At 38.5% G+C, this 19,718-nt stretch overlaps 1 protein-coding gene across 1 annotated transcript; it reads left to right on the top strand.

The window, feature by feature from the left end:
• The first annotated feature begins 6,146 nt into the window (after window positions 1-6,146).
• ARGLU1 (arginine and glutamate rich 1) lies at window positions 6,147-15,102 on the top strand. The gene is made up of 4 exons (XM_057400344.1): window positions 6,147-6,760; window positions 10,982-11,207; window positions 13,565-13,648; window positions 14,902-15,102. The coding sequence occupies exons 1-4, from the start codon at window positions 6,405-6,407 to the stop codon at window positions 15,064-15,066; spliced, it is 831 nt and encodes a 276-aa protein (XP_057256327.1). The 5' UTR covers window positions 6,147-6,404; the 3' UTR covers window positions 15,067-15,102.
• The last annotated feature ends 4,616 nt before the right edge of the window (window positions 15,103-19,718 follow it).

The raw sequence follows: 19,718 nt of genomic DNA, 5'->3' as shown, positions 1-19,718 counted from the left end.
ACAGCAAGTTACATGCCCTGCATTCCCAGGGTGCCCAGTGTTCAGAGCTTTGCAACTGATAAGACAGCCCTATTCTAGTACTGTTGAAGTCACAGTTACAGTGATAGTTTTACGGCATATCATCAGCTGCATCAACAAAATCAGCCAAGTCACTCATGAAGATACAACTGAGTTTGACCTGCACAACTGCTATCATTGCAGTTCAAAAAATATCAATCTGCAGACAAATACTACTGATCTGATTCAGGAATAAAAGACATGAGGAACAATAACAGAGGCAAACAACACATGCCACAACATTTCTGATGTCTTCTAAAAAGAAGAAAGAGATAATAAAAACTCTCAGAAGGACAAGCTTCTCTGTATTTTGTTTCTGTTCAGATTATTAGGAAAGACCTCTACAAGTATAGTCTCTCAGTTATCATTTTAATGAGATTTTCACAAAAACTTAAAAAAGTTTAAAAGCTTCTGTTAAACTGTGTAATAAAACTGCATCATGACCAAATGCTTTATTCCTCCAACCTTTAACCTAGCTAGTCGGCGAAATGAATTAATGAATCAACTTTCAAAATGAAGCACTACTTTTGTGAATGCAGAAGGCAGAAATCTGGCACTCGGGAGACTTCCTGCTAAACTGGCTTGCTCATATAGACAACATATTTGTCTTCTACTTTTTAACAAAAAAAAAATTTAGGAAAGTAGTAACTTTTTTCTCCTATTAATACGTGCAAATTTTAAAGCTCATCAATTTGCACAGTTGTAAATAAAAAAGAACAAGTTTTCATGCAACTTTTTTTGATAAATTTTAACAGAACAACTATTAACATTCAAAAACGCTTCAGGGTCAACTCCCATTAACTGTGGTAGCACTGATTTAACTTTTAAGTTTAGATAGAATGCTTTTCCCATACCTGCAACCCTGTTTTTACCACACACAAGTCGCTTCTTGACTACTTAAAAAAATTAAAAAGTAATCACTCCCAGTCATTTTCATATTCATACAGAAAAAGTGGTACTGCTAGACATATTAGTGTGTTTAAATAAGAAAAGAAAAAAACAACCCAGGAAGATCTCTGGTTACAAATAAAATATGTAAAATATTTAGGATATAAAATTTCCACAGACAGTACTTCATCCAAATAGTTTTTCAAAATTAAGCAAGAATTGGGAACTCTTAAAATACACATGCTAACTAGGAGTCACCAAGCCAAGCAGAAAAGCTGTATGGGGAGGCATGGCTGTCGCCCCGTTAAAGGCAAAGGTGTCCGAGTCAGCACCGCAAGGGTGGCATCTTCACCTGTTTAGAAGCCATAAACTGGAGTCTTCTCCCAAGGGCAGTGCCTACAGTAGTCTTTGAAGAACTGAGCATGGCTCACCCCTTTTGAAACACAGCTGCTGTGGGACGGGGCATGTTGTGCAACACCTGGGCAGTTACAGCACCTGCCAGATTTTGTGCTCTAGCTCTCAAGATTAGCCCTGTTTCTTTTCTCATGATTATTTAACAAAATTCAAAAAACAGTCTTTTGAACTGACTTAAATCCAAGACAACTTGCTCCCTCCTTTCAGGGTATCACAGTCATTAAATTACAAGCACGTTGCGCCCTGCATCTGAACACATCTATTTTGCATTTTGTTAAATCCAATTGGTTTCAACCGAGGAAGCATAAGGGGACCTTGCCCGTACCTCCCTTCTCACTTTCCTCCAGCCTTGACACTGGCCTAGTGATTAGCATACTGTCATGGGAAGGAAGAGACATTGATATGAACGAGGACACACCTGAATCCAATTTCCTTGCTTGTCCAACTGGTCTAACAACTATGCTAACATGAGCAACCTGGTTTTGAATAACAGTGTCTGCTGCTACTCTGGCTTGTTTTTTTTTTTAAAGGAATTATTCAAGCTTTCACATTGGCTCAGTCCCTCATGAGTCTTAGCTGACACCTCAACTCATTTCTGACTGGCATAAATCCCCAGTTACACACACCAAACACTACAAATGCTATGAAGTCTTTCAGATAAATCAGAATATGCCTATAGAGTCCAAGCACCTCCATGACTGTGCTTATGCTGAAGAAGGTTGGTTGGATTTTTATTAGACAGTCTCCAATGAACCAAATCTTAGGACCATTTAAATACTTACATGTGATACTAAACCTGTATACTCCATATAGTATCAATTATTTTAACAAACATCCACTATGAATAGGCATATCACTATGGATACACAGCTTGCAGATCAGTGTCTCAAGTTCTGTTAAAAACTTACATTCACCACTTCTAATAATATTCAAGAGCTTTCGTTTAGGACCTGCATGGACTGAGCAAACTGAACAAAGGAAGTGAATGAATGTTCATTTTACTTTCTTCCTTAGAAAAAGTAGAATGTAGTAAGTAGTCTAAGCATTAAAAAAGTGGTAAGTAGATTTACACAAAATAAAAATTGTAAAATGTCCTCTGACATTGATAATTAACGTAATTTTAAGATTTCCACACTGATCGTGATTCAGCAATTTTATTTTCTAAAACTAAATCCACATGGGAATGAAAATAGTTTTAAATTAACTTGATTATCACACACTAGTCCCTATTACTCAAGCTGTGCCTTTTTTTCATATCCAAATTACAAAACACTTTCAATAGCATTCTGTATAGTATTGTTCATTTCCCAAGGATATGATTATCTGAACATGTGGAAAAGAGAAGCATTTTAGCTAATAACTATACTTATGTGTACAATCTATCCAGGCTTTCTGGAAAGGTACAATGTGAAAACCCTTTCCATTTATTTCTTATTGTACAGGGTTTCCTCTCCATCCTCTCAATTAAACTTTTTTTTTTTTTTCAATTGAACCCTTTGCAGCAGCAGTTTTAATGACTTATTCTCTGAAGTTCTAGAAAAGCTACTTCCCTTTCTGAGGACTATTCCATGCTCATCATGCATTCCTCACAGCTGTTCTGCCAGTCTCCCAGACATTTCACCTCCCTACCTCTGCAGCTCAGCAGCCCAGATCTCCCTAGCAGTGCTAAAAGAGAAACAAAGTAGCTGGCAGAAAATGAGTAAGCAAAACGAGCAGCTTTGCCATCAGGTGTAAAAAAAGTGATTAACTAATCCAACTTCTACACCTGCACAGCTTCTGAGATTTATGTTACATGAATCCCAGCACTGACTCATAATTTCAGGGGAAAAAAAACAACAACCAACAAACCCTGCATACATAGTTTCTGACCTTGTAATAAACTCAGGCTGAAATGTCTACTTTGAAAGAACCAACACACATTTTTAACCACATTGGTTTTGGGTCTTTTTTTTGTTTTTTTTTTTCATTCCAAGAACTTGGCTCTTTTGTGCTACTCATGCCCCTCCTATTGTGAGACAGACTACACCAGATGACAGTAAATAATATACTGAACACCTTACCTTGTTATGCTCTTGCCTGCTTTCTCTGCTTACCTTTCAGAGTTCATTTTAGACCTATCACAAAGATCTCACATCCAGCTGTGCCACACTAACACAATCACCTTTAATCTCCCAAGATTCCTCTTGACCCAGCTAATGATAAAAGCTATGGTGTAAGTGAGAGCAGGTATGACCTGGAGATTATCAGAACACAGTATCATCACAGGGCTACCCCTAGCTGCCTGTGGGTTGAGAGATTTCATGTGATGATAGTAGTCAAGGTAAAGAAGGGTGAGGTGCTTTAATTATACCACCATTTGGCTGTCAAATAAGGCGTTTTCCAACTATAAGGCAACTATTTTAAGACTTAAATTATGCATTTTAATGTAATGAGATATATTAAAATGGAGAAAAATAATGCAAAAAAAACCAACAGCGTATAGAACTGCAGTATGGCTACCAAACCACGAGAAACACATTTCTTTACATGTGATTAAAAACTCAGAAATTCTAGAATTATTTAGACAAAATCACATGTGCTTAATCAGCTATCTGAAATTTTGAAATGGAACAGGCATAGTAAATTACCATCTTTTTCTACTAACTGCAAAGAAGAAATTAAATTATTTAATGAAACAGGGTTCTTAAGTATTAAAACTTCCTTTTGGGACTGCAATTCCATATCAACTGTAATTACACCTGGAGAGGGGAAACCTAAACACTATTACTTCATCCGTATTGAAGTAGAAAAAATAAGGTGATAGGATAAAAAAAATCCCAAACTATCAAAATTCAAAGCAAAGAAGAAATCACAGGCATGTTGTTCTAATTTGTCAGCTCTCAGGAATGTATTTTTGAAAGGAAAAGGACCTTTTTTTTTCCAGAAGTACCAGAATTTAGTCCTCATAAATAATAAAGTGGACTAACGACTTCAACCTAGTATAGGTATTAAAAATCTCATGCTCTTAATAATTCAGTAGTTAAAAAAAAAAACCAAAAAACTGAGATGGAGCAATACAGTAATGGACTGGGGAAAATTATTTCATTATACCATATTTTATAATTTCAATTCCACACAATCCAACATCATGAATTATTGTCAGATAATAATGTATTTTATACCTCTGATGAATCAGTACTACTAAATAAGAACAAATTTCTGCAGGTCAAAATTATATTTCTTCAGACAACCAAGGTGCTAAATATGGGTTCTGTTAACAGTGATTTACCAAGGAGAAAACTCAGATAACTATATTTTAAAAACTCATTTATAGCTGACAATGAAATAATTAGTAATGTCCTCTTCCCTCCCCCACCATTCCAGGTCAGATACATTCAACCTGAATGCAGAACTAATAAAACTATGATGTAACTTTTCACCAAACCTGTTGCATCATACAAATTTAAAAGCTTCGGTGCTCAATTACAGTCAAGTTGCTGTGGAAATCATGCCAGCTGGAAACTCACCCACCTAGTCCCGAGCTAAAAGGTCTGACTGTTAACTTCCTTAGTCACCTGTGGCATGAAGTTCCCCGGGGCGAGAGACAAACAAGCACACCCGGGGGTCTGTACCACTGGAATTCCTGCCGTGCAGGTTTCACAACGTCCATTACTCTGCTGTCACCTGAAAAGTGGTCTGTCAGAAAGATGCTTCAATTTTATTTATTTTTAGCACTAATTAAAATCTGAATTACAGAATAAGGAAGTCTTCCTTCAAGAAAAGACAAGTCACTCAGACAAAAGAATTAGGTGAAAATACCTTTAGATGAGATAGGATTTTGTCCAGTGATTAATGTTTTGCCAAATGTAACTTACTTAGAATGTAGACATATAAAGAGGAAAAAAAAAAAAAGGCACAAACTCTGAAAGGTATCAATGAGCCAATTTTCTCTGAAAGAGCAAGCTTCACTATCCATAACTTGCATATTCTTGAAACCAAGAACAGTATCACTCGCAGAATTTGTTATGGCAGAGCTGGGATAAAAACCTCATAGAGATACCTAATGAATCACACACTACACTTGACCTGAAGCTGCTTCCTTTGCCTACATACTTGCCAACAAAGAACAACGTGTAGAAGTAACGTCAAAATGCAGGCAAAGTAAGTACTGTGCCACTTTAGAGATATCTACAATGAAGCAGAACCTAGCTCATAGTTCTGTTGAACTATGTGGTTCCACAGAAGGCTCAGAAAAAATAAAACCCCTACTTTTTGGGAAGGTTAATGAGTTTTGTAACTTTTTTAACCTAGAGCAACAGATTCCCTCTGTCCCCTATGTCAAACAAAATCAAGCAACAGAAGTCCCCAAAAAAAAAAAGAAAAAATCAATTAAAGAAACACACGGCATCTCCTCCTCGGCGGAGCATGGCGACACTGAACGCGGAGCTGGTTACACAGGCTGAGGCTCCCTACTTCTTGGCCGATCCAGAGGCGGCCTCGAGAGCTAGATGCCTCAAAACGCCTGAAACCCCCATTATACCTTTTCCTCCTCAACCAGCCAGCCAGTCAGCCAGCCAGCCAGCCCGCCCCCCCGGTACGCTCTTCGGGAGACTGCCCCCCAAAAACCTAGTCTCAGCGCTCTTCAACACCCAGATACCCACGCACAAAGCGTGAGCATGCGCAGAGAGCGCCAAAAGATGCTTTCGCGGCGAGCGACGCTTGCCATTGGCTGTCGGAGATTACCGAGTGCTTTCGTGCTCCTCCGACTAGACGCCGAGGGGGAACGAGAAGCTAAACGGCTCGAATACGGCGCAGTGTATTGTGGGGCGGAAGAGGAGAGTCACCGCTCTGCTGGGGCCGCCATCTTGCCTGCGTCCGGACTTGCTCCCGCGTTCGGGGCCTGCTCTTTCTCCTCACAGCGCAAAGCGGTGGCAAGTGGGAGAACGACAGGCCCGCCTGGGCGGTGCTAATGCGTGCGGAGCTTCCTCGCACTTCTCTCCGGCGCCGCTAGCGAAGGGGGCGGGGGTGGTCTGAGCGGTCATCGGCGCGGCCTCTCCTTTGCCGGGATGGGTCGGTCTCGCAGCCGGAGCTCGTCCCGCTCCAAGCACACTAAAAGCTCCAAGCACAACAAGAAGAACCGGAGCCGATCGCGATCCCGCTCCCGGGAGAAGGAGCGGGCGCGGAAGCGATCTAAGTCCCGGGAGAGCAAGCGGAACCGGCGCCGAGAGTCCCGCTCCCGGTCCCGCTCCAACACGGCCCCCTCCTCCCGCCGAGACCGGGAGCGGGAGCGCGACCGCGCCTCCTCCCCGCCCGACCGCATCGACATCTTCGGGCGCACGGTGAGCAAGCGCAGCAGCCTGGACGAGAAGCAGAAGCGGGAGGAGGAAGAGAAAAAAGCGGAGTTCGAGCGGCAGCGGAAAATGTGAGCCCCGGGTCTGGGCTGGGCACTTCGCGGGGGCGATGGTGAGGGTGCGAGGGGAAGGAGGAGGACAGGAGGTACTTCGTGCCCTGGTGGCTTTCCCTCCGTTCTTTCCTCCTCCGGATTAGGGCCGCCTGCCACTGGGGTGAAGACGTTTAGGCCCTTGCTGAGGCCTAGTCTCTGCCTTGTTTCCCGCCATCCTTCCCTTCCCTGAAGTCTTGGCTCCCTCAGGGGCGTTGAATGCGCCCGCCCCGCTCCCTCCCCGCGCCGGCTGTGCTCGATTCCCATCTGCCGCTGGTCTGCTCGGAAACTTCCTCTGCGGTGGGGGCCTCCGCACCGCGGAGGCTTTGTGCTGCACTGCCACACTGCACGCCCCTCCCTTCACTGCGTGGCGAGCTGCTTGTGCGTAGAGTGGAGGCCCCTGGTGTTGCTCTGCTAGGGATTTAAGAAATACCATGCATCGATTACTGAGGATTGGGGCATAGAAGGATGCAAGAGAGGGACTCTTTGTCAGGGACAGTAGTGGTAGGACAAGGGGCAATGGGTTTAAGCTTAAACAGGGGAGATTTAGGTTAGCTATAAAGAAGAAATTCTTTATTGTGTGAGTGATGAAGCACTGGAACCGGCTGCCAAAGGAAGTTGTGAATGCTCCATCCCTGGCAGTGTTCAAGGCCAGGTTGGATGGGGCTTTGAGCACTGTGGTCTAGTGGAAGGTGTCCCTGCCTGTGGCAGGCGGGTTGGAACTAGACGATCTTAAGGTCTTTTCCAACCATGACCATTCTGTTATTCTTGCCAAATAGGACAGTAGGATCTGGTGACTTGTTTCGTTTGAGACCTTTTCCTTTTTCAGTTTTTGTTGTGAGGAATGTGGTTATTTTTAAGGTCTAAAGAGACATAAATTCTATTTTAATGAACGTTGGATGTGAATTAAGATGTTTAGCGATATCAAATTATGAAAGAGACTTTTATGCAGCAGAGATAACGGTTTTAACAGTTGTGATAAGGTGGTACTTGTTCTTTGAGTGTTACAGTTGCTCCTTGGAGCACTGAGTGTAGAAGCAGCACGTGTTTTTATGTGTGAAGCCAAATAGTAATGTTAATTCTAAGGTGGAGCTTTGAGTTTTATTGAACGACATTGTTCTACTGAAATATTGTGGTTCAGAAGGCTTGATCACCCTGAGCTGTCACTTTCATTTCTGTTTGTCAATAATCTCCTATCCTAACTTCAGAATTTGGCAGTGATGTCATCAAAAACTTGCATAGTAACACAAACATGTGAAAATGCTGAAGGCTTGTTGAGTCATTGATACTAATTTTGTGGTTTATAATTTTATTCAGTACCTAAATTAATAAAAATATTCCATGCATATCTGCGGTGAAGAATTGGAATGCGCTTAAGAGTTTGAGAATGCAGTGTAATGCAGGTAATAGTTTTAGTATTCTGGAGCTGGTTTAGTTCATGTGTAAGCTTTCTATATGAATCAGCTTTGAAATTTAAAAAAAAAACCTGTGAAGTCTATATAGGAGGAATATGACATTTGAGTGATATTGGGAACCGGATAGTAGGTTTTTGAAGGAGAAACAATATTGGAAAAGATTGGGTATAGAATTTTGATGCTTATGGAATACAATTTATATTCCAAAAGAAAAAGTAATAACATTTAATAGAGTAGATAATTTTGTATTTGAGTAAGTCATATGTAGGAAGTACTTCCTAACTAAATTAACTAGGGGACAGTTCATATATTGAAAGTCACTTTATTAGTCTCGTGTCTATTCAAACCTTGGTACGTAGCCTTCTGCTTTTTCTTATAATGCTAGTTTTCCATAAAGGCCTTGCAAATGTGACATTTTTCCCCATCTGAAATCTGTTTAAATGTAAGCAGTGTGTTTTCTGTAGATTTCATGAAATTAGTCTTAAGAAGTAAATGGTTCATACTGAAAATGCTTTTACATTAACGGCTTATCTGTTGCTCTGGTGTCATGGCTCAGTAGGTCAGGATGATAAACTTACACCTCTATATAAAATACTGTAAGTTCATGCAATTAAAATAAGTTGGTAGAGTCTACAGAACAGATCATTGAAATGTATATCTGGTTACAGTTTTATTTTTGTTATAAAGTCAAAGCTACTATATATATTATTACATATTTATAATGTTGCAGCCTTTGAATGTGAAAAGATACATTTTGTTTAATTAAATTTGAATGGAATTACTTGAGCTGAGAAGAAAGAAACGTGTGCAGGCACAGCACTTAGTAGTACATCCATCATCAATTGCTGAGGATATTTGAAAACTTAATTCTGACATGAGTGTCAGGGGTATTTTTGTAATTATGTGGTATCATTATTCAGTTAGCTGACTTATTCTGGATTTCCCCAGTGTTAAAAATGAAGCTAAAATAAAAAAAATTAAAAACCAAACCAAACCAAAACTTCTGTGAAACAGCCTCTTGTGCTGTATCAGTACAGGATGGTGAGAGTACTTGCTGCTGAATAAATACTCATGGAGGGTTAAAGAAACCCCTTTAAAATAAAAGGATGCTTAGTATATAAAAGATGTTTAAAAATTTGTCCAAAAGGATTGTAGGCAGTGGCTCCTCAGAGGCATGCTAACAGAATGGGGTTAATGTTTGTTTGTTTTTTTTTTCCTGGATAGTGGTGGTAAAGACCATGAGATCCTGTGTTGCTTAAGTTAAAGTAAATGCTGGCCTAATGTGCTACCAAATAATTTTGTTATCTCATGAGGAATATAAGAATTGAATTTGTCTTCTGGGGCTGAGTGTCTTAAGTTGAGGGTTCCAAAACTTTTTAATGAAGGAGATAACTAGCCATTTGGTTCAGTACACTTTTTGGAAAAAAAAAAGAAAAGCCAAGCAAACCAACCACGCAAACAAAAAAACCCTAAACCAACCAACAAATCATGAACAGGGGAACTTAAGAGCCTTTTGCCTCTGTATTTCACATGTTTATCTAGATCAGTATTCCATACTTCATTATCTCCTTTTGCATATTTGCAAATTGTACACTAGGAGATGTAAAAGTTAACAAATCCTGTAACTTTTTTTTTTTTAATGAGTTGCTTTTGTGTGTCTCAAATAAGAAAATGCAAACTCAATAATGACAAGGATATTGACAGGATATTAGGATATTACAGCAGCAGTTGCTATTCTAAATCATGGATTTTCTGGTGCTGACAGGCCAGAAGATAAGTTTATAAGATTGTTCCATAGTTAACATAATTTTCAAGGTCAAAGAGAATAACCTTCTCCCCAAAGCCCATAATAATTCCAAATAAGTAGTATGCTACGACACATAGCTATACAGTACTCACTTTTGTTCGTCTATGGATATCTAATTGCCATATGGTACTAGTGATTACTGCCTGGAAGTTTTTTGTTTGCTTTTTTTTTTCCTGCCTTTGGAAATAAACCTGGCAAATGGACATAATCTTTTTGTATTCTTTTTTAATGAAAACTAGTGACAGTGATCAGGCTAAGTGATAATACTGCTGCAAATAAAAGATAAAAACAAGAAGACATTTGAACATACTACCAAAATTCAGGACATGGAAAGCTATAAGGATTGCAAGGATTTATTTAGCACTTGCTATATTTTTTTTTATAATTATGTTAGAAGCCATTATTATGCTTTATTGTGATGCTGCGATAAAGATGTTAAGGAGAGCAGAGGTATTTGAAATTTGATAAGGTAGATAATAACTAGATTACAGACACAACTTCTGATTCAAATTGTGAATTCTATTGCTTCTGTCTTAGATACTAGGGATTAGTTTGATGCTTCTGAAGTGGTTGCTTTAAGATAAGTTTTACAAGATGCTTTCTTAAAATTGAGACCATTTGAATTCCTGAAGGGTGAAGGATGGCCACAGTTGGATGAGGTCTTTTATTTTTATTTTCAACTAAAAGTTACCAGGAAGTCAAGATAAGCTGTCTCCTCAAGCTTAGTCTCCTAAAGAAATTAAGGGGTACTAAATACATTACGGTCTGAATGGGTTCCCTGGGACAGAAATACTGATTGTCTGAATATTAATTATCCTTAAATGTATGGCAAAATATTCTTTCTGCATAATCTGTGTATATAAGGTATAAAACTGTTTTAAAGCGGTTCAGGAGCGTGGTTGATGATGTGTATTTGAAAGAGTTTGTTTCAGTGCAACCATTCTTTATTCAATAAAAAGGTAATACGTTTGCATTTTGTAGTCGACAACAAGAAATTGAAGAGAAACTCATAGAAGAAGAAACTGCTCGAAGAGTGGAAGAGCTTGTGGCTAAACGTGTAGAAGAAGAGTTGGAGAAAAGGAAGGATGAGATTGAGCGAGAGGTTCTCCGCAGGGTGGAGGAGGCTAAGCGCATCATGGAAAAACAGTTGCTCGAAGAACTCGAGCGACAGCGACAAGCTGAACTTGCAGCACAAAAAGCCAGAGAGGTAACGCTCGGTCGTTTGGAAAGTAGAAACAGTCCATGGCAAAACTTTCAGTGTTGGTTTGTGCCTCCTGTTCGGTTCAGAAAGAGATGGAATACAGCAAATCTAATTCACTTCTCGTATAAACTTGCATTGCTGCGAAACTTAATTTCTAGCCTATTCAGGGGAGCTCACTGATATTAAACAGTTATTCTCCTAAAACCTGAACAAGGATACTGATTTTTAATGGAACTGACCTACATATTTCAGAATTGTTTGAAACTTTTGCCATGGCTGCAGGATTAATCAGCGGTCCTTTCATTTTTGGGGAAGGGTATTGAAAATCTGTAATTTTGTATCCTTAATTTGTTTCATTTTGTTTACCTAGACTGTAAGAGGCTTTTGCCTTCAGTCAGGCAAAAATCAGGGTCCAACAGTGAGCTGCAGTACCCGTCTTTAACAAATAGGTTTCTTATTCTTCATTTAAAATGAATGTTTTCCTTGAGCAAACACTGGACTAATTCTGGGACTTCGAGCATAAGCCATCCACGTCTTCACGAAGGATCTATGTCCAAATCATAATATCTAGTTTTAATAACTACTAACAACTCCTCTTTTTTTTTTTTTTTTTTTTTTCCTCCTCCCAGAAGTTATAAAAGAGCAGGTTGCCCTTGTCTGAAGTCAAGCTGAACATGTGACTTGGGTTTTTTTGGTTTTTAATCAGCAGCTGGAGCAGAAGCTGAAAAAGTCTTTCTGTGAGACAGTAATTTGCTACTAAAGGCTTTGATGCCTGCCTGCACCAATCATTCCAGGATCCAGAAATTTCAAGGCAAATTTTAAAATTGTAAAGGAAATTTGTGCTAAACAGAAGTCTCAAATGCCTTTTTCATTCTACCTCCTACACAGTTTATCTTAAATTAATCTTTTGATTGGCTTACAAAAGGAAAGACAGTAGCAATGAAGCTTTCCCCTTCATATGATGTGTGACTTGTCTGTCACATAATATGTTTAATTTGAAAAAAAAAAAACAACAAAAAAACAACAAACCAAACCACTGAGATACAACAAATATCAGGAACATTAAATCACACTTGTTCTGCAAATTCAAACCTTACTATCAAAGAATTTAAATTAAATTTAGATGTCTGTAGTGAGCAGTTGCTTCATGTATGTAGATTTTCGTTTGATCAGATGGATGACTACTTTTTTTTTTCCCCCCCAAGTATTTTTGCTATTGTCAATGTGATGTGATGAAGTCCCATCGGTTCTTTGTAATGCAGAATAACCCTCCATGCCTGGAGTGAAGTGTGCTAGCTAGTAGCTGGTTACTAGTCATAGTAAGAAGTTTTCATATGCTTGCTTTGTTCGTATTAACTTTTTTTTCTTACACAGACACAAACCTCTGGCTAACTTTAAATCTTCCAAATATTAAAATAATTTGGATATATATTACGTGAACTGAAACGCCTCCAAAACTTTCATGCAGTCTTCATATTTGAGTTGTATAACAGAGTTCCATAAAATTCACCAAGAAAACAATTACAAGGCTTTATTTCCTGATCTTGCCTTCCCTGGACTCCTGAATTCCAAGTTCAGACTGCAAATGACAGTTTCAGCTGTCTTAAAATTGTCAAAATATTGAATGTTAAGTCCATTCTCCCCATGAAAGAAGCCCATAGCTCCATGAAGTATGGATTACCATTTGTATTTTTCACTAACAGTAAATGTATTTTTCTTATTAATTGTTTGCCTTAGGAATGATTTACATATTTTTGTTCCTTCTTATCATAAACATCTGCATTCCTCAGCTCAGCCTTCCCTGTATGTTGTTTCTTTATAAATGGTTGAGCTGCTGATGCAGGTATTGCCAAGCTAACAGTACAAATCATTTTAAAGAGGAAGCTGGCGTGTATGGCAGCCGAGGAGCACACTCTGCAGGACACTGGACAAGACAGTAAATATTCAACTTTTAATGCTGATTAAAGGAGTATAGGTAAAGAATACGTAGGTATACTTAATTGGTGAGACAAACTATTCACTTTATTTATATTTTCTATATTACTTTTTAATTTGGTAAATACTATCCAGTTTTTGTAGTTGTCCTTGTTGATTTGTGTGATATTAAAATTCTAGTAATAAATTGTCAGGATTCTGTGATTAGGGAGGGTTTAGTTGGTTGCTGTTTGGACTGGGCGGGGTTATATAAATTGAGTGCTAGAGACCAGTATTAGTGGCTGCACAGTTTACCGTTGTGAGACAAAGTAGGTGGCTATAAAGCTGCCACTTTAAGTCAGTTCACAAAAGAATTCTGAGAAAGATTAGTGAATGTGCAGAAGTGAGTATTTTACTTTACTAACATCTTGCCCTGTCCTCCCGTTTAGGAAGAAGAGCGTGCAAAGCGTGAGGAACTAGAGCGAATACTAGAAGAGAATAATCGAAAAATTGCAGAAGCACAAGCTAAACTGGTATGTAGTTAACTGTTCTGTAGGGGAATACAGGTCCCTCTGCCTGATTTGCAACACAATTAAATAAACAAATTGACCCTTTCTGGAGTTTGTCTGTTGCTGGTTATGTCAGTAGTGTTGCTCTTCTCTTGAGCATATGAGACCAGATCCTTAGCAGTAACACTGGTTTGAAAAAATAGTTCAGGTGCTGTTAATTCAGAGGAAGATAGATGCCTTCAGAATTTAAAAAGTACTTTTTTTTTCTTACTGTATCTTACAGGGAAGGTTGAACTGAGTTTGCAAATTATGTTCTGCTTCTAAAACAGAAGTGACTACTTACGTTTTGTTGAGCAGGACAAGTACAGACTGGATTTTTGACTAGTATAGCATTGATGTACAAGTGCTGAAAGGGACTTTCAGCATAAGCTTAAGATGTCTTACATTACGAAAGTCTAGTTTATACTGGTTTCCAAGACTATTTAAGCAGGTGTCTGCCTCTTGAGAACATTCAGTATGATGTAGCTGATTCTAATCTATTAACGATAACCCCAAACTAAGGTGCTTGTAAATCCTGATGGAATTCACACCGGTTTCAATTACCCAAGTAATTACACCATTTTCAGATAAAGATGATTCTTCTAAAAATTGCTGGAGCTATGTCTGCTTTACACCTCTTTCTGTTTTACCCTTTTCCCAACCTCATATGGTGTAAATGGGACAATTAGAAAATTGAAAGTATAAACTGACAAAATGAACAAAATAAGCACCTTTAGAAGACCACTGGAAGAGCTGTAAGAACCGTAAGTCAGTGTAAGGATTGGCTTGTTAGAAATCAGGTAAAGATGGTTTTGAATTTGGAAGGGGGGGGGGGGGGTGTTACAAGTATTTTTGAGTGGGGAGACTTCTGAAGGTCTGTTACATCATTATATTGTGCTTTCATCTGACATGACGAGTGTCAGGGGAGTTTCTCCATGCATACACGGACTTCCTTAATTAAAATGTAATGTATTGTTTGCAAAGCAGTGTTGAAAAGCATTGCCTGTAAACACTCAAGATTTCAATACATTAGCTGTAGAAAGTGTTCAGTGTTTCTTCTGCATTCAAATAAGAGTTTACAAATAGTTTCATTGAAACCAACTAGGGCCATCTAGCTCAGGTAGAACTGCTTACATACCTGTGCAGGATTGGACCTGTTTGGAAGTTAATACAGACTTGTAAATTGCTTTTATGACTACAAAATATGCTGGCCTAAATTCTACAATTTTCATATATAGGCTGAAGAACAATTGAAAATTGTTGAAGAACAAAGAAAGATTCATGAGGAGAGGATGAAACTAGAACAAGAGAGACAACGTCAGCAAAAGGAAGAGCAAAAAATTATCCTGGGCAAAGGAAAGTCTAGGCCAAAACTGTCCTTCTCACTAAAAAGCCAGGATTAAATTGCAACTCTGAACTCCTAAACAAAAAAACCCAAACCAACCACCACCAACAAAAAAGGAAAAATGGAAAAAAAAAACAACCCAACAACTTTGTATGGTAGCTTCATGTTGAAGTGTGGGGTTTTTTTTTTTTTTTTTTCCCTCTCTCCATTTTTTCCTTTTTTTTTTTTTTTTTTCCTTTTGTCTTTTTTTTTTGGAGTCTGGAAAGTTAGCTTGTTCTGATAGGGGCCGTGCTCTGCAATTCTTAATTTTTTTTTAAAACTTCCATTAAGTTAAACCCTTATCAGATCATTGTTGCATTTTAGAGTGCAGTCTGTTCTATCAGTTTTGTAACTGTATTAGTGGTCTGAAGCAGATCAGGTCACTTTGAATTGTGGATGATCTGGTAAGGTTTTACTGACCTACTCAGAGTTTGACTCTGATAATTGACAGGACTTTATACTGGGTATTGCTGACTTTTAATTTTATTTTTTTTTAAGTCAGTAAATACATGAATAAATTGCCATAGTATTACTGGACATCTGTGGTTTATTGTTAAATCAGTGTCCTATGATACTGTCCCATTGTTGCGTTTGATGTTCCTGATACAGGTAAGGAAATAGTTTGTCATTTCTGCAATGAATACATAGAGGAAGTTCAGTATCGTCTCTGTTAGATTTGTTTTTATTACATTGACAGCATTCAACCAGCTTTCCCCATTGTGTAAATAAACTGATTTGCTGAATAAAGTGAAAGTCTTAAATTCATATGTTTAAGTAAATTTTTTTAGTACACATTTATAAATGGTTATAAAAGTGACAATTCACATTATTACATTCAAGACTATAGTAGTATTTTTTTTTATTTTCCTTTAAACTACTGTGGCTTCTACTTATAATGCAAAATTACACACAGTAACAAATCCCTGCAGTTGTGAATGTTTTTGATGGCTGCTGCTGTTTTCATGAATGTTGGTTTTTACTCTGACAGAGACTTATTTCAGCCATAGTATCATGTTTAAACAGCTGTTTGGCTTACTGCACTCAGACCAATACTTTGGTATCTAATCCCTTTCGGTTCACCTCATAATATAGTATATTGTATAAGTTAAGGTCATGACCATATAATGAATCTGATGGATCCTAACGGATTTAAAAATTGAAGTTTTTTCCCAAAGGACTGGACTGGCTAGAATACTTGAAGTGAAAAACGAAATGAGATTCTGTCTAAATACATTGTTTTAGCCAGAAAGCAACTGTTATTTGTATACAGATCTTGAATGTTGTCCATTTATATATACAGGTTTTATTTTGAAAAATTAAATTACAGATTGAAAACTATATATAAAATTCCCCTTTTTGTATATAATTATTCTACCAAAACCTGGATTACTATAGCTTGTCCAGTTCTAAAACTTTCTCCTGTTGGTGTACGACTTGGGTATTAACCATAAAATGAAAGTTACCAGTAGTTGCCTGAGCATTTGAATGTCACTGGACAAAGTTGGAAATAATTCCTGATATTCCCAAAGGATCTGTTTCTGTAGGTTTGGCAGATTAAATGTGTGGGAGCAAGTTGACATGCATTGCTTTGTCCAGTATGTTAAGAAAAATGTGAAGACAGTAAAATACCTACACTATTACTGTGTAATTTGTCTATATATTGTTGCAGAAGAAGGTTGAAGGTTGCTTAATACATAGAAACAAAAGCTGAAGCCAAATAAATCATGTACACGACCTGTTGGCAGGAGCAGGCTGTATTTAAAACTTAACTGATACCTGTATTTCTAAACCAGAAAACATCCCCTGTTCCCTTATGAGAAACAAGCTATTAAAAGTCAATACTCAAAACAGACCTATGCATTTTTGTTTCCTCTCATCTTCTGAAAGCAAGAAGTTCTCATACGTGCAGTTGTGGTATCAAGTATTTTCTTCTAATAGTGAATTTGCAGCTAAATAATAACATCTGTTTTTTACACTTAACATTGTGTAGGCTTAGACTTCGTTGTTCCAGTAGTGTTCCTTTAGGACTACTGTATGAACAAAATGTCTGATCAGTTTGATCACCCCTTCTGCCATTCCACACACCTTCCTACCTGCCTTTCCTTCTCTCTGCCCTCAACAAAGGAAGAGCAGCTAAAGCGGCTATGTATTTCTTTTCCCTTCCCCCCCCAAAAAAAAAAAAAAAAAAAAAGTGTTCAGTTGGTAGAAATCACTGTCTCTTGGCTTGTCCTAAAGTATACAGTATTTCTTGGGATAGGTTTTGGTAGACCTAGTGTGGGAGGATGCCACATTTTTTATTCTGGGGCTTGTCTTCTTTTCAAAACTATCATAGGGCTTCAGGGATGCTGTCTTTTTCTAGGAAAAATAGAGGTGCACACATTTTAGGAGGGGGGTAAAATGACATTTGATGATAAGGATTTGATGTTCTTGCATTCCTTTAAAACATGATACCTGGCTAATGCAAAGTAGGTTAGAACATAGGCTGACATATACATAGTGAGTATGAGCTCTGTGGGGGGGTCTACAGAAGGGTATTGGCCTACATAGACAAACCTCTCCTAGAAGTTGCATTGGGTGTTTAAGTTTGATTTCATTACAGTTTGAAGTTTCAACTTAAATTTTGGTTAGACGATTCTTGGTTTATTCTGGAGCTTTGTGTGTTGGTTTTTTTTAACTCCCTTCCCCCAGGGAGGCAGGTAGGCATTTCCTGTTATCACTTACCTTCAGCAGTATTCATTTACCTTCTATGATAAGAGATCTTAGTTTTCCCAATGCCTGTTCATAAATGCCCTGGAGCATTATTTTAATACTGAACAATGCATCTCTCCAGCAGAGGTGGGAGAGAGCAGGAGGCCTTTACAGCAGTGTCCTAACAGTGTGCTGTTTGGAGATTTGTTAAACTGCCCCTTAAACTTCCCATGTTCATTATCATCATTTTTCCGAGCACAAGTAGAAAGCTGACTGCAGTGAGATACGTTGGAGAGCTGGTGTCCTTGAAGCTTAGCAAAGCAGACAATTAGGTTGGCAAGATGTCTAAGCTGCCAAGCAACTGTGTGCCTGTGTATAGACAGATATGTCAGTATTATCTTACTGAAGTATCAATACTTCATCTACTTCATATCTTGTCTTGAAAAAGAAGGATCTGTCTTCATTGTCGCTCCTTTTCTTTGAAGCTTTCTGTCACCTCATACACTTCACGTTGCTGACTTGAAGATTGTAAACCCCTCTTTCTGATGCTATAGTCATTTGGACTTTTTTTGTGCCATTTTTTGCACGTACACCTAATATGAAGGTGCTGGCTGTGATTCACTTTGAACTGCATGAAGCATCTCTTTAAACATTTTCAGAGTATTTGGGGGATGTGTGGTCCTTCTGGCAAGCAGGAGGAAAATTATTAGCTCAGTTATTGCAGGGTCTCAGTGCAAGTTCAGGTGGAATTCATGCTGATAAAAAACACTTCAGTTTGCATTACAGAGGTGATTTTTTTCTGAAGAGAACAGTAGAGCTGCCTGTGTGCCTAAGGCTCATTCCAAGGCAGGAGGATATGGTCGAAGTGCCTGGGCTGGTACAGTTTTGGGCCAACAGGCTGGTCCAGTTGGAGCTGAACCATGACTTTCATGCACCTCTGTTCCATTTCTGTGCTAGTACTACTGAACACATGCACGTTGGGGTTATCCCCATTTTCCCATCCTGCTGTTTTGTTTGCCAGCTGGGGAGTGCTAAAGCTCTGTTGACATTTCTATGCTGAGCAACCTAATGCTTCCCATTGTCTTTACTGGACAGATGAACTAAGGGTTAGGCTGGCCCAGTGGTCAGCTCTGCTCAAGTGTATGTAAACCTCTACAAAAAGACAGTCATGCAGCTTAAGTTTGATCCCTGGTCTGGTTTTTCACCCATGTTATCACAGACCACAAAATAATGCAGGGATTTTTGTTTTCACAGAGAGATACTTAAAATCAGTATAAAAATAAGTCAAATGGAGAATTAAAATGCATACTTAGGATGTACTTAACTTCTTGCCTCATTTTATTACAAGGCTGCTTGAATTCTTTAGCTGTGTTCTCATTTTCTAAGAAGCTATGGTTAACCAAAATTTCGGTTATAAAACAGACATGGAGGAGACAAATTAACATCTAGACATACACTCTACCATAAAGTGCAGAAAATGCAGTTAGGGTGTGAATGATATTTTAGGAGCTGTTTCAAGTACCCAGCACACTTGGCCTTTTGCACAAACAATAAACAACCCATTTAAATCAGTAAGTGTCAATCACTTGTCTTTATTAAAAGTAGTAGGAATTACACCTACTGAGTTATTCTTGACTTTCAAAACTGCTAAATTTTCGAGTAATAATGAAACTTTTCTACTTAATGAAAGATTTCATGTCCCATGTATTCTAATCGCCGATGTTCAGACTGATGTTTAAGAGAGTCAGGTTGCGGGCCCAATCCTGATCCCATTCAGATTAGCTGCCCTTTTTGTTACAGATTTTATAGGCTTGGAGCCAATATTTATGCAATTATTGCCCATGTCACTGTCGAAAAGAAGCTGAAAGGGGTTGATTATTGAGCTATAAACCGGATTTTTGCTGTCAGGCTGGCTGAGGTACAGGAAATCAAGGTTTGAGCAGTGCAAATACCAGAGTGCTGGTTTTCCCTGCAGGCAGAGGG

The sequence above is a fragment of the Pezoporus wallicus genome, unplaced genomic scaffold, assembly GCF_028554395.1.
Source record: "Pezoporus wallicus isolate ANWC-B61680 ecotype Strahan unplaced genomic scaffold, APGP_CSIRO_Pwel_v1 contig_6846, whole genome shotgun sequence".
Classification (NCBI taxonomy): Eukaryota; Metazoa; Chordata; class Aves; order Psittaciformes; family Psittacidae; genus Pezoporus; species Pezoporus wallicus.
Note: the sequence above shows the minus strand (reverse complement) of the source record. Positions and strands in the feature narration are given on the sequence as shown.